The 25748-nt window shown below is 41.1% G+C and overlaps 2 protein-coding genes across 3 annotated transcripts in view; one reads left to right on the top strand and one right to left on the bottom strand.

Moving 5' to 3' along the window:
- LOC307023910 (cytohesin-3-like) overlaps positions 1-4968 on the top strand; it is a 36668-nt gene extending 31700 nt beyond the window's left edge. Inside the window, exon 13 of the mRNA XM_079657582.1 lies at positions 1632-4968. Coding sequence (XP_079513708.1) covers positions 1632-1704 — 73 coding nt within the window. The 3' untranslated portion in view covers positions 1705-4968. The remainder of the gene's footprint in view (positions 1-1631) is intronic.
- usp42 (ubiquitin specific peptidase 42) lies at positions 4140-25234 on the bottom strand. 2 transcript variants are annotated; one of them, XM_079657578.1, is made up of 18 exons: positions 25080-25234; positions 22773-23022; positions 20298-20504; positions 19275-19385; positions 18949-19048; positions 18335-18402; positions 18146-18216; positions 17950-18032; positions 17731-17842; positions 17504-17644; positions 13650-13750; positions 13381-13555; positions 11922-12623; positions 11758-11837; positions 9752-10828; positions 7083-7360; positions 5807-5870; positions 4140-5097 (listed from the first exon to the last, which is right to left on the bottom strand). In XM_079657578.1, exons 2-17 carry the CDS (start codon positions 23011-23013, stop codon positions 5809-5811), a joined length of 3609 nt encoding a protein of 1202 aa, XP_079513704.1. In that variant the 5' UTR covers positions 23014-23022; positions 25080-25234; the 3' UTR covers positions 4140-5097; positions 5807-5808. The 2 variants fall into 2 exon arrangements, with proteins under 2 accessions (XP_079513704.1, XP_079513705.1); XM_079657579.1 differs by lacking the exon at positions 25080-25234 and adding an exon at positions 24204-25005.
- Between the last annotated feature and the right edge of the window lie 514 nt (positions 25235-25748).

The raw sequence follows: 25748 nt of genomic DNA, 5'->3' as shown, positions 1-25748 counted from the left end.
TGTATGCAAAATGTGTATATTATGCTGAAAAAAGTCAAAATATACTATGTTCAAAATATCAAAAATTAGTAATTGTATGTTAAAATATCATTAAAAAAGTGGTAGTATATTGTAGGCTGAATAATTCAAGTTGTCTCTGTAGATCCTACCATGACGTTAAAAGCTAAACGATTTGACCCTCTGAACACACACTCTCTGTTTCAGAACGAGTAGGTTCCTCCGGTCACTGCTGGAACAACAGAGATCACAGATTGGACTCAAACTCACACACTGTCATTACACCCTCCTGTGGTCTGCAGACACAGAAAGACACACACCTGACTCATCTGCTTCCTGGAAACTGCTCTACACACACACACACACACACACACACACACACACACACACACACACACACACACACACACACACACACACACACACACTAATAAGACTGGCCAACTCAGCATGTTGTGCTGCTGGGAAGGCTGCGGGTTATTCTGCGTGTTCCCATCCTGAGTGTGTGTCACGTACAAAGATTTAGGGTATGCAACGTTGACTTTTCCACAGGGAGCCGGAGCCAGTCTGAGATACTCGCCCTAAACAAAAACACAGGCTAAGTTAGCAACTAAAGAGTCCGACATTTCTGTCAGGAGAGGGTGGAGACCAAAATCGAGAATCAAGGAGATATAAGAGTGATGTCAAGTGGCCAGAAACACGATTTCAAGCAAATGTGTTTGTTGCTTCATGTCCTCTAGTAGTTTAAATAGTCAGCCCTTTGTCCACACAGTAACCCGTCGTCACAATTATTTAGCAAGCAACAAAGTGAGGACCTAGCCGGGGAATAGGTGGACATTAAGCAGCTAAAGAGCCAGAGATATTTTGACTTGGCTGAGACCGAAACAGAGCTACAAGGAGATGCCGAAGTGACATCAAAAGAAACGATCGCTCTAGCTTTCAAACGAATGCTAACGTTGCTTCCTGTCTGCTAGGAGTTCAAACAGTCAAATCTTTGTATTGACAGTAACCGGTCACAGTTATTAAGCATTGTTGCACTTAGCTACGGACATTTTGATTGACTGCTTACCTCCCTGAGACTGCTGTCAATTGCCTTGTTGACAGTTAAGTTGAATAAAATACTCTGATGGTAAAGCTACCTATTTTGACATCCTTATGTTTAAGAAAAGAGCCAATCTTGTTGTATGAATAGGCATACATTTTCTCTTGTGTATTTGTCAACATGCTCAGATAAAAAAACTTCTGAGTGAGATATTTATAGAATGGGAAGGAGTGTTTGAGTGAAGATCAAGTGCAACGAATCACTGCAGATGTCAGGTTTTGGTGTTGATCTTACGGAATCAAAGCAAAAGAGTTTCTTTCTAAATCCGTCAGAGTGCGGCGGAGACAAAAGACGAAGCTCCGACTGATAGATAAAAGATGAAGGTCAAAGAAATGACTGCCCCTCATCCTAAAATACTTCCCAAATACGTCACGTGTAACAATGCTTCTCTTCTCTCCATAGTAACAGATTTGAGTGGTAACAAGAAATCCAGTTTATTCATAATGTTGACATGTCTACCTTGCAAACTACTCTTATTAGGATGTACAGAAGCAGCTGGAAAATGATGTTTCCTTCCTCTCCTTTTCTGCAGAGCAAGCATCAGCAAAGATCCTTTCTACGACATGCTGGCCACCAGGAAGAGGAGGATAGCCAATAAGAAGTGATGACCGTCACACCGTCAAACACACCTGAGTCCTCGTATGTGTGTGTGTGTGTGTGTGTGTGTTGTGTGTGTGTTATGAAGGCCTCATGTGTGTTCTTTCACGGCTGGAGGACAGCAGCAGGTGCTTGTCTTTGGGACTGCAATGGATAATTGGCGTGCACCTGTGTGTGAGGGACTCTGAACACTGATTAGGGGGACTGTATGGACAAAAAACTGGATTAAAACAAATGGACAAAAGGAACCGGACTACAGCCATGACTGGAATCATGGGAAATCTTTGCATAGTGTGCCCTCTGGTGGACGCATGAGGAGTTCATACGTGGCTTTTCCTTATTTGGCGTTGACTCCCAGATACCAGGAAAACATCTTATCTTCACCTCACATGTTCTTCTGCTACAGAAAGCCTCAAGCTTATTAAATCAGCTGGTCTGATTGTTAGTGACTGTATCTGTACATGCAAACACAGATTTATTCTAAAAAGCTCATATTTCATTTACAGCAGGGCTGCAACTAATTATGTATTGATTAATCAGATTAATTGTTTGGTCTATAAAATGCCAGAAAATAGTGAAAAATGTCCATGACATAGGGCTGCTCGATTATGGCAAAAATCATAATCTCGATTCTTTGGGTCAATAATTGATATCACGATTATTAAAAACGATTATCAATTTACTTTAAAAACATCAATTTATTGGAGAAAAAAAATTGGAACAGTATGTTTTTAACAGTTGATTACCCTGAAATGTAAGTATAATTCAACTGGAAAAACCAATTACAAAAAAAAAAGATAATCGTTTTATTTAGATTAAGTTGTTTTCGTAATCGTTGCAAGCCATAATCCTAATTGCGATTAAAAAAACGATTAATTGAGCAGCCCTACCATGACAGTTACCAAAGTCCAAGGGGATGGCTTGGTTTGTTCCAAAACCTAAAGATATTGCATTTATTATGTTAAACAGAGAAAATCATTGAAATCACGATATTTTATAGGCTAAAAAAAGCATTTTTGGAAATTTCTTTATAAATAAATGACTTATTATTGATCTGTTATTATGGATTATACATAATTGTTGCAGCTCTTATATTTCCAGGCAAAGGAATTGATGCAGGTTATGAATACTTTCAATATATAAAGCCCCTTTAAAGTGTTTTCAAACGCTAACACACATCCTATATTCTGTCATTTTATGTATTGAAGATCCACCTCTGTTCATTTCTTTTGTATTTATTTTTCTTAATTTGGTTAACAAGAGGCAGCCCCCCGCCCCCCCGTCATTTACATTATGCATGTGTAGAATATATTGTACATACTGTTCCTTTGTTTCTTCCTCTGTTGTGTTTATGTAGCATGTAAATCATATCGGCCTGTACCCGTTCACCTGTTTTAGTTTGAACCGCTGATAGTTTACAGAAGTGGAGGAGCAGCGGCTCCTCCGCCTCACGCTGAGTTACTAAAGATCAGAGAATACATGAAGTTATACGAAGAAAACTCACTGTGCTGAGTTGGAAAAGGGAGTAAAGTGAGTTAAAATCACCCTGAAAGAAGCTAAATATGGACATTTTAAAACTCAAATGATGTGAAACTGGAATCTGATTTTCCCAAACGGAGATCGAGACCATTTGCCGCCTCTTTTTTTTTTAAACAGTAGGCTACATGTAATTTTAAGGTTAATTGATCTTAGTTTGGGAAAAATGCTCATGAATAAAAAACATGCTGATCAGAAAACTGTTTTGTGTGCGCATGTGAATTCAATGAAAAGAGCTTAAAGGTAGGGTAGGTAAGAATGGAGAAACCAGCTCGAGTGCGCTAGAATTTGAAAGTACGCAGCCGAAAGAAATCTGCCACTTCCTCACAGAGCCCCTCCTCCAACACACACGAACGCGCACATGACCAATGAGGGCACGAGATAAGTTTGTGCACAGATGGAAGGCTGACAGGCAGGTAGGCCATCCAGTTATTTTAGCCGGGCCGGCTCAGATGATTGGTCCTGCTTTTTACAGCGCTACGGCTTCCACAGATGAAATTGTTTTAATGTATTTATTGTCAAAGCATTTAATATATTCATTGCTATCGGGATGTTAAGAGCATTCCATGGAATATAACAAAAAGTGTTTCTGAAGGGAATTACCTACCCCACCTTTAAATTACCAGGTCTTTGGTTATTTATGAAAGTATTTTAGGAATAATATAGTGAGTTTGAGCAGGAAATGTGTGTTTTTAACTTGGTGTGATTACAGGACAGTGCTATCATCCACACTTAATGTATTTACATATTATAATGAAGGAACTTTGGATACAATCTAATCCTAGTATATAATACAAAGGCAGACTTTTTACCCGGCAACTCGTCAATCAGTTTCCCATTCATTTCAATACAGCTTGTAAACGAGTCAAAAGACCAAGAAGAGATTACAATTTCTGACATTAACAAATGTATTTAAGGCTTTTACCTTATACAATGTATAAATTCTGACATGCTAAACGTAAAAGGTAGTAGCAATTTTCCAACTTCTGTCTAAAGTTGAAAAAACAAAACAAAAACATTCCCAACTTTTGTCCAGAGAAAATGGTCGATATTAACAGGAGTTTTTCTAAAAACAAATCAACATCTACAGGTAACCCTGATACAGGATCTTTACATATAAAAATAACTGATAGTACAGTTCAAAATTAAATTCACAGTATTTTTGATGACGCTAGAAGACACAAAACTGTATTTTTCAATAAAAAGCAAACACAAATGGTCCACAGGCATGATTAACAAAGATTAGATGGTTTCCTTTTCAAAAGAATCCAAAAGCAACGTGACAGGAGAGAAGACGGAGGCGTGACGTACCTCCGTGTGTGGAAAAGTTTAAAGATGACGGCGTGAATCTTAGGCTTCAGAGCAAAAACAAATGGAAAACAAGCTGGGATATGTCCTCAAGTCTGTCCAGGGTTTCATTCACAAGTTTCTCCCTCCTTTCCGCACCCAGTGGGATCAAAGAATAAACTCAAAAGCATTGTGGCTCCGGAGATACGGTGACGTCTAAAACCTGCAGCCGATGCCTTACAGTTCTCCTTTTCCCTTTAGTTTGTCTGAATGTGACGCAGGTGGATATCCACGAGTTTCCATGTCCTGAGTTCCACTGAGCAGCAGCTGAGATGTTCAAGCTCCAGGCTTTGTTTGTGTTCATACAAGTATATATTAATATTTTATCATAAATGTCCATTGAGTGTCTTTTTTAACCATAGTTAGGAGAATTACGGCATATAAATCGATGCCTTTGGAAAAACAAAACATTTTTTAAAACACTTTTCTCGTGGCAAAAATACAATATATTCCCAACGAAGAAGCACCACGTCAAAAAAAGATGTCATTCCTTTGCTGTTGTTGAAATGGTGATGTGGCTGAAAGGAGAGAGAAGAGGCCTGTTATAACATCTGATAAATGTTTGTTAAACAAATGGGACAATCAATAACATCAAATGCAAATACAGTACAAAACAAATCTAAAGAAAGAAACAAACCGCCCCCACCTAAACCTAACCCCCCACTTCTATGTTAGAACCCAGACCTCACTTGAGAGGGAATGGGGAGGCTTCCAGCGAGTCGCAACCAATTGTTTTGCTGCTGTAAGCCCGGCTAATAGTGATCGCCTTTTGGTTAAACCACAGGTTGAACGGGTTGTTTAGGATAAGTGTAACGGTAGAATGAGAAACGTTAGGCTCAAATATCGCCGAAAGGTTAGAGGCAACCATCTCCCAGAATCTGGCCGCTGGTGGACATTCCCAGAACATATGTAGATAAGTACCAATAGCCTCTACGTCACAGAGTGCAATTTGGATCAGCAATTATTTTCATTAAACAAAGCTTCCTAGGCGTAAGGTAGACTATGAGTGAAATGATAATGTATGTGCTGGGGCTCAGGATTCCTACAAGCTATTAGTATATTGGACCAGACTTCATCCCAATCAAACTCTGGATCCAGATGTGGGATATCGGCTCTAACGCAAGGGATCTATAAGCGTGTTGTGAACAATTCTGATAAATGTTATATATTGTTTAAAAGCAGTGTCTGTACTGATGACGATGATGATGATGATTAAAGCCCACTCACAGTCAGTGTTTCCAGCCACTGGAGGATCCGTGGGAGTCGCCGTTCGTGTGGCTGTAACCATTTCCTGCAAAACAACATCGACACTTTAAATCTTCACCTCACACGTTCTGTTTTCCCGTCACTACAGAGCGCCTCGAGCTTATACAGTGAGCTGCTCTGATTGTATTTACACATCCAGTCACTACCAAACACACGAATTCCAGAAAGTCATGTAAAGGCAATCAGATGGTGAATTGGTTAAATGTTGGTCTACAAAATGGCTGTAAATAGTGGGAAAAAAAGCCATTCAAGTTTCTCAAAAGGTGAGTGCTTGTTTGTTTTTTTGGTGCAAAACCCAAAGATATTCCAATCATTAGGATTTAAGACAGAGACAATCCTGGAACTAACCATATTTTAAAAAGGCAAACAAAAAGCACATTTTGTTTACTTTAAACAATTAATCATATTAATAACAATTAATAACATTTCCGGTCAATGGACCCGTGGATTATGCAGGCTCTGATATGTCCTCATTGAAGGACAGGCTCCACAGCAGTGTTTCTCTCATCTTTAAAAAGGTACATTTTTAGCAATAGAGAGGCGAAGTCCCTCCCTTTCCGGGGGAGCTCCATGGGACCTTATTTCAGAAAAAGGTATGTATTGAAGTCAATGGAGAGAGAAAGATGATCTTTCGATCCCGTTTGAATTGTGCCACGAATTACACATATGATGTTTGTCAATTTAAAAGATAATTTTGCAAGTCAAAAAAATAAAAATGTGTCGTAAAACTGTGAAGTAACACTTTTGTTTGTGTGAAACCGCTCAATGAACTACATCTCCTGTCTCGCACCACACACCAAGACGGCCGTCACGTTGGCACATTTCACTTCTTTCCTTCAGAACGAGGCGGAAAGTATTAAAAGAGGTGAAAATCACTCCAAGTCTGGGCATGTTGAGAGCTGTACACACACACAAGGGGAGTTAGTCGGTTCCGTAAGAGCCAGCATGCGGGACCGGGATTCTGGGATTTGTAGTCTTTCTAGTTGCGTATTTTTCATAGTCTTATATTTCAACAGTTTTACGACAAACTTTAACTTTTTTGACATTGAAATTATCTTTTAAATTTGACAAATATCATATGTGTAATTCGTGGCACAATTCAAACGGGATTGAAAGATACGTTTTCTCTCCCCATTGACTTCAATACAAACTTTTTCCGAAATAAGGTCCCATGGTGGTCACCGGAAAGGGAGGGACTTTGCATCTCTATATATTGAAGGTGTAAAATCTGAAGTACCTTTGTATCCGTTAAGATGTTGATTTGAAGCGTCTGTGGGGGAGGTGGGGTTTGAGGGGGGGAGCTGCTCGCTGCTGCTGTGATCTGTGCGCCGCCGTTTTTCAGGAGAGTAACCGTTGTGTTGTTTAGCGTCCTTGCTGTCGTAGTATCGTCTCTTGCTGCTCTCCCTCTCCTCGCGGACCCTCGACGGTCCCGGCTGCTCCGACTCGCTGCGCCTTCTCCGCTTCTTCTTCTTCTTTTTGGGGTCAGCGGCTCGGTCTGAATCCGCTTCGGAGCTCCTAGAGAAGAAGGAAAACTCACCAGGGTTACTAGAAATCCAAGACTAGATAGAAAGCTGAATGTGAATAGCTCAAGACATTCAGCTCCTCGTGATATTTGGGAGCTGGTTCCATTCAACACATTTTGAGGGATTTTAATTTAATTGGAAAGACAGCAAAAGCAAACAGTCCTACAACCACCAGACCCAGGGTCAGTTTCATCCCACAGGCAATAAGACTGTTAAACACCTGAACAGTTGAAGCAACATCCCTAATATTCATCTGGCTGCTACTTAAAAAATATATTTTAAAATGATTTATCTTTATAAAACGGACAAGTGAAATCAAGCAATCTGATTGGTTCTTAGCCGTGATATAATGAGCGTATACCACGGGTAGAATTGTAGTTACTTTTCACAACAAGTCAGTTTCCCTCCGCTCTGAGAAAAGCTACAATCGTTACAACTGTTACATTTCATTTCATTTGTATTTGTCCCGCTCATGGTACGCAAAACCAAATGTACAATAATTGGCAACAAAACATGACTAACAAAACACCATTGAGCGAAAAGGAGGAGGGAGAAGAATAAAATCTTATGTGACCTGTCCCTTTCTAAAAAAAACAAAATAAATACAAATAGATGATCAGCCCTTCATAATAAAAATTTTTTCACAGCCAAACATAACATTATCTAAGGATACTAAGAGAAACACAAAAAAATACTTATTTCCCACTTGACGGTTAACGGAAAGAAACAAAACAACACCACCAAAACATCACATGTACAAGGAAAAGAAAACATTACGTCTGTTACGAAACTAACTAACTAACTAACTAACTAACTAACTAACTAACAAAGCTTAAGATGGCAACATGTCAGGGATAATGTGCAGCAAGGACTTATTGTCCGTTGTTAAGGACGCTCACATCTGCAGAAAGAAGTCCGGTCGATTGAACTGTATACAGTTCGCGTCGGGCCGAACCACGCCCCTTAACTGTGATATAATGGCCATATACCACGGCCTGTCGTGAGCTATTGCTTAAATATATCCTATTCCAATAACTTGCATATAGACTTTTATTGCACTATTTCACTTTTTGTATTACTATTTACTTGCACTATATTTTCTGTTTCTGTGTTTTGTGTTTCTCTGTTGGAGAAGCCTGTGACAAGATTTTCATCGGCATAACTACACTGTAGCTATGTTCGTATGACTAAATAGAGAACCTTGAACCTTGATTTGAGAGGCAGAAGTTTAAAAAAAGTAGTATAAAAATGATTTATGTAATATGGCAGATTGATTTCATGTCGAGTGACTGATTGTTTGATCGAATCAACCCAAAAAAAAACAAGCAATAAAGTTTAGAATCGAGTAGGGCTGTGCAATTAATAAACTAAAACGATTATTATTTTATTTTATTTTATTGGTTTTTCAGTTGAATTATACTTAAAGTTCAGGTTTATCAACTGTTAAAAACATACTGTTCACATTTTTTTTTAAGTAAATGAATAATCGTTTTTAATAATCGTGATATCAATTATTGACCCAAATAATCGTGATTATGATTTTTGCCATAATGGAGCAGCCCTAGAATCGAGGATAGTACAATGTATGTGTTCTACTGAATGAATGAGCAAAATGGCCAAATATGACTATCCAAAACAGCGCTATTCAAAACATAGAACTGACAGAGAAGGGAAACATTAGATTTACTTTATTGAACTAAGAAACCATTTTAAGCCACTGCAGCGTATGTGCAGGAATCCTGAAGTCAAACTAATACCTTTTAAGACCTTTCTTAAGACCCTTTCTATACATTTTAAGACCTCATCGCCACTTTGAGTTCTAACCGGTTCCATTGACGACACACTTTACCTCACATTGACTATATACAGTATTGATTGTCCTTCCTCCTTATCTTCCAATCATTTGGACGCAAACTCGCATTTCCCCATAACGATGTTGCTTAGCAACCAGCGTAAACGGACCTTCACATGCTATCAAGCAGTGAGCGTGCGATGTCCTGTTCAGATTAAGTCAAATCCAACGGGATGCCATAAATAAAGTACACAGAATCACACTACACACCTACGCAATGATTACATTCAGGCAGACTGTAGAATACAACCTCTCTGGACCATTTATATACTTATTGAAAACAAGCTACAAAATGTAATACCTTGGAAAATGCCGTTTAATACTTTTTAATAGTCTTCATTTTCGCTAAATTTATTTATCAACTTTTAATACTTGTTGAGACCCCGCGGACACCCTGCACTGTTATGTACTCAAAGCAGAAAGCCTTTAGACCAAATACTGAACATATATCTTAGTATATTTAGTAAAGTGACAGCCTCTCCATTACGTTTGTTGGGTAAACAATGTAATTTAAACAGAGGCATAACTCACCCGCTCTCTCGGTGTCTCTCTTTATCCTTTGACTTCTTGTTCTTTTTCTGTTTTTTCGAGCTGTCCTCCCTCTCCTTGCTCGGAAGATCAGCGTTCCTCTTGTGATCCTCCTTGTTCGGAGGCGACTCATTTGAGTTTGGACGCTCCCGAGGGGGGGAACCCTTTGACTTTTCTGAGGTCTCTGTGTTTGGCGAGGAAGTCTCCCCTCTCCACGAATAATAACCCCTCTCCCTGCCGGTGCTCCTCTCCTTCATCGGCCGACGGGACTCTCTGCTCTCCGGCCGCCGGCTCCTATCCTCTCGGTACGAGTGACCGTATCCCCTCCGCTCGTGACCCCAATCATCTCTGGAGTTGTAATTGTTCCGCTCCCGCTCCCTGGGTGTGAGGAAAGGCCGGTCCCTGCGACGATCAGGGTCCCAGTCCCTGTAGGACCGGTTGTACGGAACCAAGCGGTCCTTGTACGAGCGGTGTTGGTGGCGATCCCGAGAACGATCCCGAGAACGATCCCGAGAACGATCCCGAGAACGATCCCGAGAATCTCGTCTGTAGCGATGTCTGTCTCCGTCTCTCTCACGCACCGGGCTCCTGTCCCTGTAGTGTCTGTCCTTGTCTCTGCTCCAGTCTCTCTCTCTGTCCCGGGACGTTTGTCTTTCCCCTCCTCTAGAACTGGGCTTGGACTGGGGTTGCTCCTTAGCGTCGGCGCGTCCTTCAGTCCCTGCTGACGGATCACGAGTCCTCGGTAGAGCCTTTGCCTCCTCTTCACCTCGGCTAATCCTCTGTGGAGCTGCAGACGTCCCGTTGGTGTTTTGGGAGTCGTCTGTCGGGGGGGGTAAGGCTGCAGGGATGCTGTGCGGCGGGGCAGGAGAGGAGGAAGAAGCAGGTTCTCTGGACGTGACGGGGTGAGTGTTTGTTGGAGTAGCTGAAGGTGGAGAGGAGGATGGTGCTTGCGGAGGCAGGGGTTCAGACACAGTTGTAGCCCTTACGTCAGGAGGGGGAGCGCTCTGGGTTTCACTGGCAGCGGGATGGGGGCTCTGAGAGGAACTGGCCAGGGAGGAAGCAGCAATATGGGCCTCTTGGCTGGGAAAACAAAATAAAGAAGCATTTTAATTGTAAGACTTTTGGGTGAAATGTCTGAGAAATGTAAACATTTAATTAAATATCGATGCAGTAGATTTTGAAACCACATCTTTATACTCACTCATCAAATCAGATTTTTTTAACTTCTTAATATATGGTTGAAAGCAAATTATATTTCCCATTTTGAACAGGGTATGTGCAGGAATCCTGAAGTCAAATGTAAAACCTTTGAAGACCCTTTCCATACATTTTAAGACCTCATCGCCACTTGGAGTTCTAACCGGTTACCTTGGCGACACCCTTTACCTCACATTGACTATATACAGTATTGATTGTCCTTCCTCCTTATCTTCCAACCATTTGGACGCAGACTTGCATTTCCCCATAACGATGTTGCTTAGCAACCGGCGTAAACGGACCTTCACACGCTATCAAGCAGTGAGCGTGTGATGTCCTGTTTAGATGACGTCAAATCCAACGGGATGCCATCAATAAACTACACAGAATCACACTACATACCTACGCAATGATTACATTCAGGCAGACTGTAGAATACAACCTCTTTGGACCATTTATATACTTATTGAAAACAAGCTACAAAATGTAATACCTTGGAAAATGCCGTTTAATACTTTTTAATAGCCTTCATTTCCGCTAAATTGATTAATCAACTTTTAATACTTTTTAAGACCCCGCGGACCCCCTGAAGTGATATAGCGGTTAAATTCAGGAACAATGAATCTTTTTTTTATTCAAGCCATGCAAACTCAATATGTTTTGCATTTGGTTTAAACGCAGCATTTATTAGTTTTTTCCTCGTTTATTTGTCAGGGACACATTAATGAACACTTAAAACAATAAATATTTCAAGCGTAAATTTGCCAGATTTAGCTTTGAGCTACTTTCCCTCATTAGCGTGCTAATCTCACCTTGTTTGACTGTGATCACTGTGTCCATTAGAAACAGCCGTAGCCACAGAGGATGAAGTGTCATGATTACTGCCAGAGAGCTGAAAAACAAGACATCCTTCATTCAGTATTTATCGATATAAACAAAAAGCTCATTAGGTTTCATTGCATGACAGGAGACTTACCTTATTAGGGGTGTTGTGTCCATTCACTTTGTGGTGTCCGTTATGGTGGCCATTTTGAGTGGATTTAGAGAGGCCATTGGTGGGTCCGTTTAACCCGTTGTGATGCGCTCCCGAGTCTCCGTTTGTGGCTTGAGAGGAAGTTTCTCCCGCTCTCTTGTTTCCGTTGAGGAGAGACTTTGCTAATCCGCCGTTATCCAGAGAGCCAGAGTTCTCCTGGTCCGATTCCTCCGAGGACTCCTGGCCGTACGGCACCAAGAACGACGCTCCGTTTCCTCCCGCGTGGTGACCGCCGTTACTGCGGGACGTGCCGTTAACGTGGTTTAGCTGACGCGGAACAAAGCGAACGTCTGAGGTAGACTGCGAGGAGGAGAGAGAGCTGGAGGAGGAAGAGGAGGAGGAGCAGCTGGCCGAGGAAGGCTGGCTGTAAGAGGAGGAAGAGGAGGAGGAGGAGGAGGACGGGCGGTTGGGTTTGCCTTGTCCGATGAAGAAAGAAAGCTTCTGTCGCTTGTCCTGGTCTGGGATCATGGTGGGCCGGCTGATAGAGTGGGAGATGGAAGAACAGGAGGAGGAGGAGGAGGAGGAAGAGGAGGAGGAAGCCAATCCATGGGGGATAGATTTCCCCCCAACACTGCTGCTGGTGCTGGGCTTGGAGTTGGTGTGAAAGTCCCTCACAGATCCGTTCCCGTTGACGTGAAGAGCGCGCTGAGGACAAACAAGATAGATTTGTTGTTAAACACTGGCTTTATATCTTCTCACATTCGAATATGTTTGATAAACATTGTTTAGATCAGTTGTTTTCAACCACTGTGCCGTAAGACATCGTCAGGTGTGTCGTGGGAAATTGTCCAAATTCACTTGAATCAGTCCAAAAAAATACTATTCATTCGCTGCATCTAATAATATCCAACAGCGCCATAGTCCAAACTAAACACTGACTGTTTTGTTAGCATGCGTTAACAAACTGAGAAACTGGTAACTTTTTAAAGTACACCCATCATGCTATTTCTAGGCAATAGCATAGGTCTCAGATATATAAAAAACATGTCTATGAAGTGTTTTGCTCAAAATACCAAACAGATCATCCATTCTAGCCGTGCCTCATATCCCTCGATTTCACTTCCTGTTTCAAAAGTGCTGATTTGGGGTATAAAGCTTTAAAATAAAAATTGATACAATAAAAAAGGAGGGGGCTGAGCTCATGCGGGACCCAGCAGCTACTGTTTAAACTAAATACTGCCGTGATGAAACGCCATATCATGGATTATCAAGGATTATCTCTGAAACAGTATGGAGCTCAAAGGCTTTCTCTCTTGCCGGTTATACCACAAGGTGACTTCCTTTTTACTTCCTGCTTCTTCACACACATGCTCTCCAGTACAGGTTAGCTCTGAGTGTTAGTGATGCTAATGTAAACATAAATGTGCACAAGAAAGGTTGAAAAGCCCTGGTTTAGATGTACCTTGGTCATGTGTGGTGGCAGCTGGGGACCAATGAAGCCGATGTTGTTGTTGTTGTTGTGGTGAATGCTGGTGTTGATGCGTGGGATCACCACCGGCCGCGGAGACGACTGACCGGGGTTGCCTGCGCTGTGGCTCATGTGGCTGAAGTCCCCTGCTTTCTTCACTTCACTGGATCTAGGAACACAAACAAAGCGGACATTAGCAATAGGACTCGTTTTGTGATTTTTTTTTGCACGTGTTTTTGTTCTAAAATGACGAGTTTACTTACTTAGAGTAGAAAAGGACGTAGGCCTGCTGGTTGAGAACAGAGCGGATGTCGCTGACAGACACAGAGGAGTCGTTCATCTGATACCACTGCCCGTTGCTCGCCTGGGAAACAGAAGAGTTGGCAGATTTTTGAAACATTTGCTTAACTGAATCATCATTGTTACACAATCCTCCTCTCAGTTTCTAAATTGCTATTTTAAGCGTCAACATAATAAAAGGTTTATTCTACAAAAATCATCCTATAAAGACGAAGATATACTTTTATTGATCCCAGTTTGGTACATTTGATTTTAAAAAGTGATGAAAGTAAGAGAAGCACAACGAGAAAAACCTTCCGAATGTCTGTCTGTCTGTCTGTCTGTGTCTGTCTGTATATGTGTCTGTCTGTCTGTCTGTCTGTCTGTCTGTCTGTCTGTCTGTCTGTCTGTCTGTCTGTGTGTGTGTGTGTATGTGTATGTGTGTGTGTGTGTGTGTGTGTGTGTGTGTGTGTGTCTGTCTGTATGTGTGTCTGTCTGTGTGTGTCTGTCTGTATGTATGTGTGTCTGTGTGTGTGTGTCTGTATGTGTGTCTGTATGTGTGTCTGTGTGTGTGTATATATATATGTGTGTGTGTCTGTGTGTGTCTGTATGTGTGTCTGTGTGTGTGTATATGTGTGTCTCTGTGTGTGTCTGTCTGTATATGTGTCTGTGTGTATTAGGGATGTACATTTCCATCACTGAGGCCGATGGGATGCGAATCTCGATACGTTGCCACGATACCATACATTAACGATACATTTGAAACACCAGGCGATGCGATAAGATACGATTTGATTCAACATTATGCGATTCGGGGCGATACGATACGACACGATGCAAAATAATGATACTACAATATGGTACGACAGAGGATTTTTGTTTTATTCCTTCTATGCAGCAAATCATACATTAACAAAAAGTGCTTTACATATTTGGTTCTCTCTACTAGTACTGCACATCCCATCATGCCGTTTCTTTTTTACCTTAAAAAACTCTCCAGAGTAGGCTACAGTACAATTGTATAACACCTCACAGTTAAACAATGTAAGGATGCATTGCTTGCTCATGATTAACAATGTGCAAATAACAACTACCATAGTGCAATGCCCATACAGCTGCCGGCCTGATGTGCTTAACACTCATAGGCTAACTCACCAGTGAGCAGAAAGCAGTGGTTTCTATAGGAACAATAAAGAATACAAATAACCTTTCACAAACAGCTCTATCATAACTGCTTACAGTAAGGAAGACATTTAAACTATTATTGGCCGTCACAGGCTGCTGTAAGCTAAACACCTCTCTCTCTGACAGAACACCTCCCTGAGTGATTGAACTCATATGTCTAACTTTCAGGTTTCTCTTTTCAGCCGCAGACCCCATGTCGCCTCTTTATGTGCGTCGTTAAGTTCCTCGTACTACGTACTTTAAAGCGACTCGGCATCGTTAACAATTTGAGAGCATTTTTTCAAGTTGACCGTCTGTCTTGAACAATCCGAAGTGTTGCCAAACGTTTGATTTGTAGGTATTTTTCGGTGCGCTGTGTTTCTCTTTCTCCTCAACTTCCGTGTGTGTTGATGACTGAGACTCTCGGCCTCCGTAGTGGCGAAGCAAAGGTCAATGATCGTCTCTGCTGAGTGCTGACAGGATGAGGGGATTTTATATGAATGAATCGTTTTTTTACCGATGCAAAGACGCTACAATCGATGCACCACGAGTTCAACCCAAACTGTAGCCGATGTGCATTCTTTCAACCGGTGCACTCGCATCTTGAACGTTTATGCAATCGGTGAATCCTAACATCTCTAGTATGTATGTATCTGTCTGTCTGTCTGTCTGTCTGTCTGTCTGTCTGTCTGTCTGTCTGTCTGTCTGTCTGTCTGTCTGTCTGTCTGTCTGTCTGTGTCTCTATATGTGTCTGTCTGTCTGTGTATATGTATCTGTCTGTCTGTCTGTCTGTCTGTCTGTGTCTCTATATGTGTCTGTCTGTCTGTGTATATGTGTCTGTCTGTCTGTCTGTCTGTCTGTCTGTCTGTGTATATGTGTCTGTCTGTGTATATATATGTGTATATATATGTGTATATATATATGTGTCTGTCTGTCTGTCTGTCTGTCTGTCTGTGTGTGTGTGTGTGTGTCTATGTGTGTCTGTCTGTATATGTGTCTGTGTGTATTAGGGATGTACATCTCCATCACTGAGGCCGATGGGATGCGAATCTCGATACGTTGCCACGATACCATACATTAACGATACATTTGAAACACCAGGCGATGCGATAAGATACGATTCACCCCTGTTGCGATACGATTTGATTCAACATTATGCGATTCGGGGCGATACGATACAACACGATGCAAAATAATGATACTTCAATATGGTACGACAGAGGATTTTTGTTTTATTCCTTATATGCAGCAAATCATACATTAACAAAAAGTGCTTTACATATTTGGTTCTCTCTACTAGTACTGCACATCCCATCATGCGGTTTCTTTTTCACCTTTTTTACCTTAAAAAACTCTCCAGAGTAGGCTACAGTACAATCGTATAACACCTCACAGTTAAACAATATAAGGATGCATTGCTCATGATTAACAATGTGCAAATAACAACTATCATAGTGCAATGCCCATACAGCTGCCAGCCTGATGTGCTTAACACTCATAGGCTAACTCACCAGTGAGCAGAAAGCAGTGGTTTCTATAGGAACAATAAAGAATACAAATAACCTTTCACAAACAGCTCTATCATAACTGCTTACAGTAAGGAAGACATTTAAACTATTATTGGCCGTCACAGGCTGCTGTAAACTAAACACCTCTCTCTGACAGAACACCTCCCTGAGTGATTGAACTCATATGTCTAACTTTCAGGTTTCTCTTTTCAGCTGCAGACCCCATGTCGCCTCTTTATGTGCGTCGTTAAGTTCCTCGTACTATGTACTTTAAAGCGGCTCGGCATCGTTAACAATTTGAGAGCATTTTTTCAAGTTGACCGTCTGTCTTGAACAATCCGAAGTGTTGCCAAACGTTTGATTTGTAGGTATTTTTCGGTGCGCTGTGTTTCTCTTTCTCCTCGACTTCCGTGTGTGTTGATAACTGAGACTCTCGGCCTCCGTAGTGGCGAAGCAAAGATCAAAGATCGTCTCTGCTGAGTGCTGACAGGATTTTATATGAATGAATCGTTTTTTTACCGATGCAAAGACGCTACAATCGATGCACCACGAGTTCAACCCAAACTGTAGCCGATGTGCACTCTTTCAACCGGTGCACTCGCATCTTGAACATTTATGCAATCGGTGAATCCTAACATCTCTAGTCTGTCTGTCTGTCTGTCTGTCTGTCTGTCTGTCTGTCTGTCTGTCTGTCTGTCTGTCTGTCTGTCTGTCTGTCTGTCTGTCTGTCTGTCTGTCTGTCTGTCTGTCTGTCTGTCTGTCTGTCTGTCTGTCTGTCTGTGTGTGTGTGTGTGTGTATGCCTCTATATGTGTCTGTCTGTCTGTCTGTCTGTCTGTGTATATGTGTGTGTGTGTGTGTGTCTGTCTGTCTGTCTGTCTGTCTGTCTGTCTGTCTGTATGTCTGTATGTCTGTATGTCTGTATGTCTGTATGTATGATACATATGTGAACAGCATAGTAACACAGTGTTAATGTACTCTTCTCTCTGGAGAGAAACATTGTTCTAGGTCAAGACCTGGGTCTGAAAAGAGCAGCAGTTGTTGTAGGAACGCTTCGTCTAACTGTTGCTGAGAGGTGTTAATAGACTGCTGGAGAGGCAAATGTGAGCATGTGTACTTGGCAACGGCAGCTGATAGATTAGAACATCGGTGTGATCAGCGCCAGTACCTTAATATAGCAGAAGTAGTGTCCGGCATGACAGCTGAACCCAGAGTGGACCAGCACAGCGAACAGAGCGTAGAGATGCGGATCTCCTTGAGACTGAGACATGAAGGGCTGCAGGTCCAGATACTCCGGATATTTCACATCCTGGTGGGGAACAAACAGCTGATTAATATCAAACAGGTGCTGTCCTTTAGCTGGGACATGGCTCTGGATGTTAAGAGTCACGGTACCTTTGTGAGTTTGCCTCCACTGAAGTTTGCAAAGCGTTTGAGCGACAGGGTGAGCACGTTGGAGCTGCGGTGGATGGTAAACTTCTTTGAGGCGGTGACCATTTTTTTGCACCTGAGCGGAATAAATGTTGAGTTCGTGAGCAGGCGAACGCATAATAGCTACACAAACAAATACAAAGCTGATTGTTTTTGAATGATTGCGTCTGTAAAACAACTCACTTTGTGCATTTGTAGGCGTTTTCCCCGTCCAGCTGTTCTGGCTTTACAAACTGCTCCAGAGCCTTGGAGACACTGGGAGCCGTCTGCATGGAGGGAACATGGATTTCAGTATAGTTCTTAAGATCTTTGCAAACATATGCAGTTTCTTATGCAATTACAGTTCCATAAAAAGGACTTTAAAAAAAGTTCAGATTACCTTTATTTCCAGAGTTATATCCAAAAACGGGTCAAATGTATCAGATACGGCTTTGCAGTTTAAACATTTAACTGGAAAAGAAAAAAGGAGAGTTTGATGTCAGCCTAGAAAAAGCTGTAAAATCATAAATAAATAACCTAATGTAAAAGAAACAAATCAAGAATAAGAAGTCCAATACTTGTCACATACCTCTGGACCTCAGGTAGCCGCCAAACACTTGATGGATGAAAGTGGTTGCCTGCGTTTGCCTGTCCAATCTAAGGATGAAAAAGACAGTTAGAACAAAGACGTAACTGATTGGTTGCCTTATTAATAAAGAAACATGTTTTTATGGCTGTGCTGGAACAGTCCTTTCACAGGGTTACACACAGAGTCACAACATATTACAGCTGAGAGACTAGGAGTGAGGAATTAGAGCAGGAGTAATTAGTTGAGAGGCCTCCTGTTGCTGCTGAATGAAAATCGCCTCTATACTCCTGGTTCTTAAAAACCCTTTTATTCCCCCGAGGACCCCAATGGTCAGCCCAGAGTGTCTATTAAACATGCATGTCCTTCATAAGTGTACGTAACCTACTTGGCAAAAGCGTTAAACCTTTTTTTATACGTTTCTGCAGGAAAACATGCATACTTTAATGTATCTGCATTTGGCTTTATGCAAGATTTAGACTGGAAGGTATTTGCAGTAAGTTAAATACATCAGCATGTACGTCGTACAGTTAACTTACGGACCCATTTAGCAACTTAAAGGGATATTTAATCAACTGGTATCCTTAACTGCGTAGGGTTATAAGTATAAAACTTACTTGGGTCCAGGTAAGCAGGACTTTTGCATAGCATCCACTGTGTACCGCAGGAACTCGTGCGCATCCTCCTGGCTGCCATAGCGGAAGTGCTTAGCAATCCCTTTGAGACGGGGAAAACACACACACAGTTAAATATGTCAGAAGTTGATAATCGATGCCACACTTACTCGTAGATGTTAGGTTGAACAAATAAGTCAAAAGCCTGTTGCAAACTACCACCAGAGAATTTCCCTCCAAAATGTAAAAAAGGTAAACAGCCACACAGCGCCTCCTGTCAGTCATTTCAGGTAAACATTTTTGGAAAAAGTTAAATGACAAACACTTACTTTTGAGTTCATTGAGCACACCGATGGGCTTAATGACATTCCCAGAGTTGGCAAAGACCTGAATGATGTGGTTTTGCATGGTGCACATCATACAGAACCCCGGCTCGTGACCTGTGGCCGAAACAGAGGGGCAAAACATTGAGTTAGACTTGAAACAGACCAGAAAGCAGCTTATAGTCAAGAAAACTTTATTGTCAATCTTCAAGTTTGTTTGTACAGACAGATCGAAATACTGTTTCCCACAATCCCTAATATAAAAATACAAATATGTGTGCAAATATGTATATATACACATACACACACTGTCAAAGACACATTTTTGTGCACAGATTAAGATCTAAATAAAGATCAACTGACTGTGTGAACGTGAAAATGAATAGAATATCACCTTCAGAGCAATCTGACTATTATAACATTAGCGTTAAGAAAGCTTACTTAAATATCTGCCAAGACATAAGTAACCGGATCAAAGTAACATTACGTACAGTCTGTGAGTGCAGACCTCGATGTGTCCCATTACCATTCATATCATATCACATCATAATGTATCATATGTTTCCTTATCTGATTCAGCTTCTTGAGCCGTATCTGGCCGTGCAACACTCAGTGTCACATACTGTATGCAGAAGTATTATTTTAAGCAACACATTAAGTTGACGAAACACTCGAGTCAAATGTAATTAAAGTCAGATCCACTCGTGTCTTAGACGGGGCAGTGATATCACTGCAGCTATGTGGCTTTTATCCTGGATAAAGTGTTTAAGTCATGGATGTTTAAAGTTTAACTTCTTCATATTTGACTAATATTATAGTTCACTTTTCATTCAGGAAGTATGATGCGCTGCGCTGTCAGTACGCTTCTCCATGTTTGTGATTGGTCAAATGTTGCTAACCGCGCCCCTTTCATGTAAACAAAAACACAACAATGAAAAAGTACAAAATAACAGTCACTTGAATATAGAACATGATGTGATAATAACTCAAGACCGTAAAGTTAGGCGGCACAATGAAACACTGACTTACAGGTTTTAGAGTGCTCCCGAGTCAGCAAGTAGTTGGCGAACGGCGGGGTGTAGGTGAGACACTGCAGCGCCGAGTTGAGGAAGCAGGTGTTCCCCATGTTCTGCAGACCGGCACCAATGCGCTGAACCTGAGTCCACTTTAGGTTGAGCCGCTCTGGAGGGAAGAGGACCTTCTGGGGCGTGTCGATGCCATCTCCACTGCTTATCACTGGAAACACAGAGACAACAATATTCATAATAATAGATTTAGGTACAGGTTATCAACAAGTATCTGTATAAATGCTGAAATAGATGTTAGGGCTGAACAATTCATCTGAATCTTATCAAAATCACAATATGGACAACAGTTATATCCAAATGGGTGGAAGTAATATATTTTTTAGAGACTAAATGTGTCAAACATAATATTCTAAATTAAGTAATGTGTTTCTCAAGAGATTTCCCGGCCTAAAGATCCTCTCAAAAACAAAACACGATTATTTTTATATATCTTCAATGAAAATGTGAACCATGAGGCAGAAATGGTCTTTCCCTCCAAAATCACATTTGCAATATCAGTCCAATAATACCTACATTTCCAAATCCTTCAACCCTACTGCATATGTAAACACATATTGGTGTACATACAGCATAAAGTCAATAGCTTTAAGTTAAAAGAGTGATTAAATCTCATCCTGACTATCGAGTAAGACTGGAAAATTATTTAAAAGAACAAGACAAGCAATATTTATAATTTTTGTTCCTGCTAAACAAGTCAGGCGGCTGCTCTTCATAAACAAAAACCAGTTGCGTCACAGGCTCAGGAGATTGATCTTGGCCTCACTTCATAACTGGACCGGTTATGTAACTATGGATGAGAGTAGAATGGAAGCAGCAACACAATACACCCACAAAACCAGTTGTGTCACACTATCGTACGACAGCAACCATGGTTCTGCTTCATTTGTGCTGCTTGGTGTTACTTATGCATGTGAACAGAGGAATTTCCTTTAATGGCGGGAAAATATAATCCTTAAATCCGTGTCCGACTGTCCTGCTTGACAACATTGGAGGGGAATGTGTGTAGTTTATCACACAGCTGATAAATGGAGAGATCCTGTACCTCCATCTCATACTCACTGGATAAGAGATATCCTTTTTTTCCTGAAGATGGAAAGGATTAGGTTTTCTCTGAGTGGCTCCTCAAATACATTTGGGAAAATATAGGGCCCCTTCTTCAAATGTGTTAAGAGGATAAAGTTCCCAATCATTCCGGATTCAACTTTTGCATTTTGGAGGGGTCCCAACACTGGACAGGTTGTCGCGGGGGGGAGGTGCTGCCGTACTGACATTTATTGTTTATTATTGACATTTTTGTTTTAGCTGACTGGTTTTCTATTTATTTATCTGTTTTTGTATGTCTGTTTGTCTTCTGTCGGATTTTCGCTTAGCTAACTTCAGGGAAAACTCTGGGTTTCCGGTCCTACGACGCTGGTTCACTTCTTAGCGGGCTAGATCTCCATGGTAACTGATGCTGAACGGCTAACCTAGGTTCCAGGATAAGAGATCAACTCAGTGAAAGCACCGCCTGCTGACCAATCAGAGCTCAGTGTGCAGATTTTAAAGCGATCAAGTCATATTACAGGAGAAAGGAAATACAGAAAAACTGCCGTTGCAGGAAAGACGGCCGGCAAAAATCACCGACTGTGTGAACGTGAACATTAATAGAATATCACCTCCCATCTTCAGAGCAATCTGACTATTATAACATTAGCGTTAAGAAAGCTTACTTAAATATCTGCCACAACATAAGTAACCGGATCAAAGTAACATTAAGTACAGTCCGCGGCATATCACATCATAATGTATCATATATCTCCTCATCTGAGTCAGCTGAGCCGTATCTGGCCGTGCAACACTTACAGTGTCACATACTGTATGCAGAAGTATTATTTTAAGCAACACATTAAGTTGACGAAAGACTTGAGTCAAATGTAATTAAAGTCAGATCGTGTCTTAGACGGAGCAGTGATATCATAAACCTGTTAATGTATGCATTCAAACACTTTTTCTTTTACCAGCTGTATTCACCTTGCAGGTGCAGCTATGTGGCTTTTATTATTATTTTACTATAAAGTGAAGATTTGTTTATCTACTTTTGATACATGCTCTAATAGAATAACTGTATGCTGTATATATTTGTATGTTTACGCTGCTATGGACAATCTTGCAATAAAGATATTAATATTGAAGTGACTGTTATTTTGTATATTGATTGTTGTGTTTTTTATCTTAATGTGTGCATATGTGTCTGTTGATTGTGTATAAAGGATATACATATTTTTATATTGTATAATTGTATTTTTGTATTCGGGATTGTTGGAAACAGTATTTTGATCTCTCTGTCTGTACACACAAACTGAAAGATTGACATTAAAATTGACTTTGGACTAATAAACCAAAAACAAACCCAGCACATAAAAACCCTGGCTTCTACCTTGCTCCTTGGGCCGGTCCCCAGAGGAGGCGGTGCTGTTGTAGACGGCGGCTCCCGGCGTGGGGCCCAGGCAGCCTCCTGCCGCCTTCATCCTGGGAGAGTCGCTCGACATGGTGGGACCCATCGCCCAGCTGCTGGAACAGCTGCCATCCATCCCCGCGTCTCCACTGGTAAAGGGAGATCGCTTACACCCCACTGACTCGTGGTCAGAATGTTCTGAAGATCTGTCAACTATGGTCATTGTTCATTGCTATATGAGGGGCAGAAACAGAAGAACACCGTTTTACGAGGTGCTGAAATGCAGATCATGTTCAAAGTTTTTATTTTTCAGAGAATCTATTGTGTGTGTTGCTATCATGTGTGACTAAAGTCTGAATTAATTGACAACATCAGAACTTTTTAATCGTTATAAAAAAAAAACAGACACCCAGAATTAATTTGATTAGAGATCATTTAGATTACAACCACTTGAAGCCATATCCAGAATATAATAACGTCTCAGTGATCCTACTTTACGTGCAAGCAAATTAATAATTCATGTTTTATTGAGCAAAGTAACCAAACTCAGTGGGAGCTCAAACTATCAGCCCTGAGTTCCGGTTGCATGTACATTTTATTTTATTATTATGATAAAACAAGACACTACAGAGGCTTAATGTGGGAGTAAAGTCCTGTCTGACAGATTAAACTGATCAAAGTCTCAATAACAAAAGCTTTGAAAACATAATAGCAGGGAATGTATCGTGAATGATATTCTCATTCAACCTCTACCTGTATCTAAAAGCTAAATGAACTTGGCTCTCTATGGTAGAAATCAGAATCACAAACAGGTTTGTTGCTACGTAGGTTTACACATACCAGGAATTTGCCTTGAAGTATATGGTGCATACAAAAAAACAGTTAAAGAAGATACAAAGTAAGAAAAACAACCAAAGAAATAATAAAAACTATTGTACGTTAAGATATATAAATGATTTAAATTAATCTGGATATACCAAAAAAACAACATACAGTAAACTATGGCAAAGTACTCCGAATAATAAAATATGTGTAGTATTGTTATGGAAAGTGGAAAGCTATGTTGATGCTGAGAGCTTCTGTACAAATGTGCAACTCAAGGACACTTCCATTCAAAAGGAAAAGCCAGAAAACAGTGGTAATACATTAACTTGTGTTCGGAATATTTTAAACATGACAAACTTAATACAAAGTCACCTAGTAACATGTCTAGTTCAAAAACCCCGACAGAGGAAATGTGCTGGTCGGAAGCACGTTTACAACAACAGCTGTTCCCTCCCACCTGCTCTGGCTCACGTTGGCTAACAGACGGCTGCTAGGCCTTTACACGCAGCGTCTCTAAACCGCACCAAAACTCGCTTTAAACCCCTCTTTTACTCATTGTTAGAGACAGGAAAGCGATTAAAAACTCACCATTCACACCAAAAGCAGGAACAGAATGACTGATTAGCAGCAAGAGCCTATCGAAGCTACGAACACCATGGAAACAGCGACCGTTACACATAACTAGCAACGGAGCTAGCTACCACTACGTGCGGTAGTATCGATGCTAACCAAGGAAGTGCGACAGCCGTTGAAGCCAATTTTGTGAATGGCTGTAGTGGCCAAACGGTTCTACTACAACTCCCGTGACGTCATTTTGGCTCAAAAAGACTTTCCCCCATTGACCAAGAAACTTTGCAATTCCTGCAGATTGATTGTCACAATAATATCCTAACAGGAATACATTAAGTATCTATCTATTTCTCTATTAATTTCACTGAGCCCAGCGCGGGAGATCAGATGCAGGGCTTAAGGCGAAACCTCAACTGCGCATGCGCATGCTCAGTGGGCAAAAGGCCCCGGATGATCCTGGTTCTTTCTACAGCTAGAGTCGCTTCATTTTGTGCTTCAATGCGCCACTGAGCAACTACCATAGGAATGAACTGAGATCCGCCTCCAACGCTGTTTCCAGTCGTCTTTATACAGCCATGATGCTAACGCTGCTAGCTAACTCGTCACGATGGAAGCTGAACAACGGCGGGAAATAACCGCGGGAAATAACGTAAATAAATACTATAAACGCATAATAGCAGTTTTTTGTTTACAACGCGTTGACCGGGGTAACTGGAGGTCTAACTAGCCTAAAAAGGAGGGGCTCGACACCGGTGGTTGTGGTGCTTCTCTCTCCGACATGACAGAGAACCGGTCTAAGGCTACTACAACTAATCAGAGCCACTCAGGTGTACAGAAATAACACAGCTGCAAGGTTAAAGTAGCACTGAATCGTAAAATCAACAAACCACTCACCTGGAATCTGTTATGAATACGTTAGTAGCGGTTGTAAATCCATTCCTTATTTCCAGCGGGTGTCCGGCGGTGAACAATGACGTAGCTAATTGCCCACGGGTACATCCGGGTACCTGAAATGAAACGAGGTCTCCCATTGGTCCATTCCTCTGAGAGGGAACGTCTTTTGGGAAGATCCGTCGCATGTACACCATAAAGCATCTTTGTGTACACTCCTATGACCTTTGTGTAGTATAATGTATAATACATATGCACTTTATATCCATTAAAATGTAAAATAAGTGGTTTTAGAATAACTACGTTGCCATAAGCAGCAGAAAGTGACAGCATAATTTAATTTATCCATGCTGAAATGCCCATTTTAAGGAATGTTTATGCAGTACCCAATGTAGGCCACAATATTTATACTTTTAAAAGTTGTCAACATAAAACTGAGCATTCCCATGGTCCAAAAAACTCAACCTTTTAACCACCATAAACCACATGTAGCCTACAGGTCACAGAACAAAGACATGCGTCTGAACATTGAAATAAATGTGCCCTGTCACCATGAAAAATAAAAATTGAAAGGTTTAACGTGTCCATACATGTTTTTAATTTGCTGACAATGTGCAGAATCTTCTTCAGGAACAAGAGGCTGCACAAAATCATGACACACATTGTAAATTC

Source organism: Notothenia rossii, assembly GCF_949606895.1.
Source record: "Notothenia rossii genome assembly, chromosome: 11".
NCBI classification, from domain to species: domain Eukaryota; kingdom Metazoa; phylum Chordata; class Actinopteri; order Perciformes; family Nototheniidae; genus Notothenia; species Notothenia rossii.
Note: the sequence above shows the minus strand (reverse complement) of the source record. Positions and strands in the feature narration are given on the sequence as shown.

Bases quoted from the DNA above. Each gene is read 5' to 3' on its own strand.
- usp42 (XM_079657578.1), bottom strand. From the start codon at position 23,013: ATGACCATAGTTGACAGATCTTCAGAACATTCTGACCACGAGTCAGTG. The intron at 17,843-17,949 runs GTGAGTTGTTTT...TATTCCGCTCAG, and splicing joins AACGCCTACAAATGCACAAA to GTGCAAAAAAATGGTCACCG. The intron at 11,838-11,921 runs GTAAGTCTCCTG...CTTGTTTTTCAG, and splicing joins GACACAACACCCCTAATAAG to CTCTCTGGCAGTAATCATGA.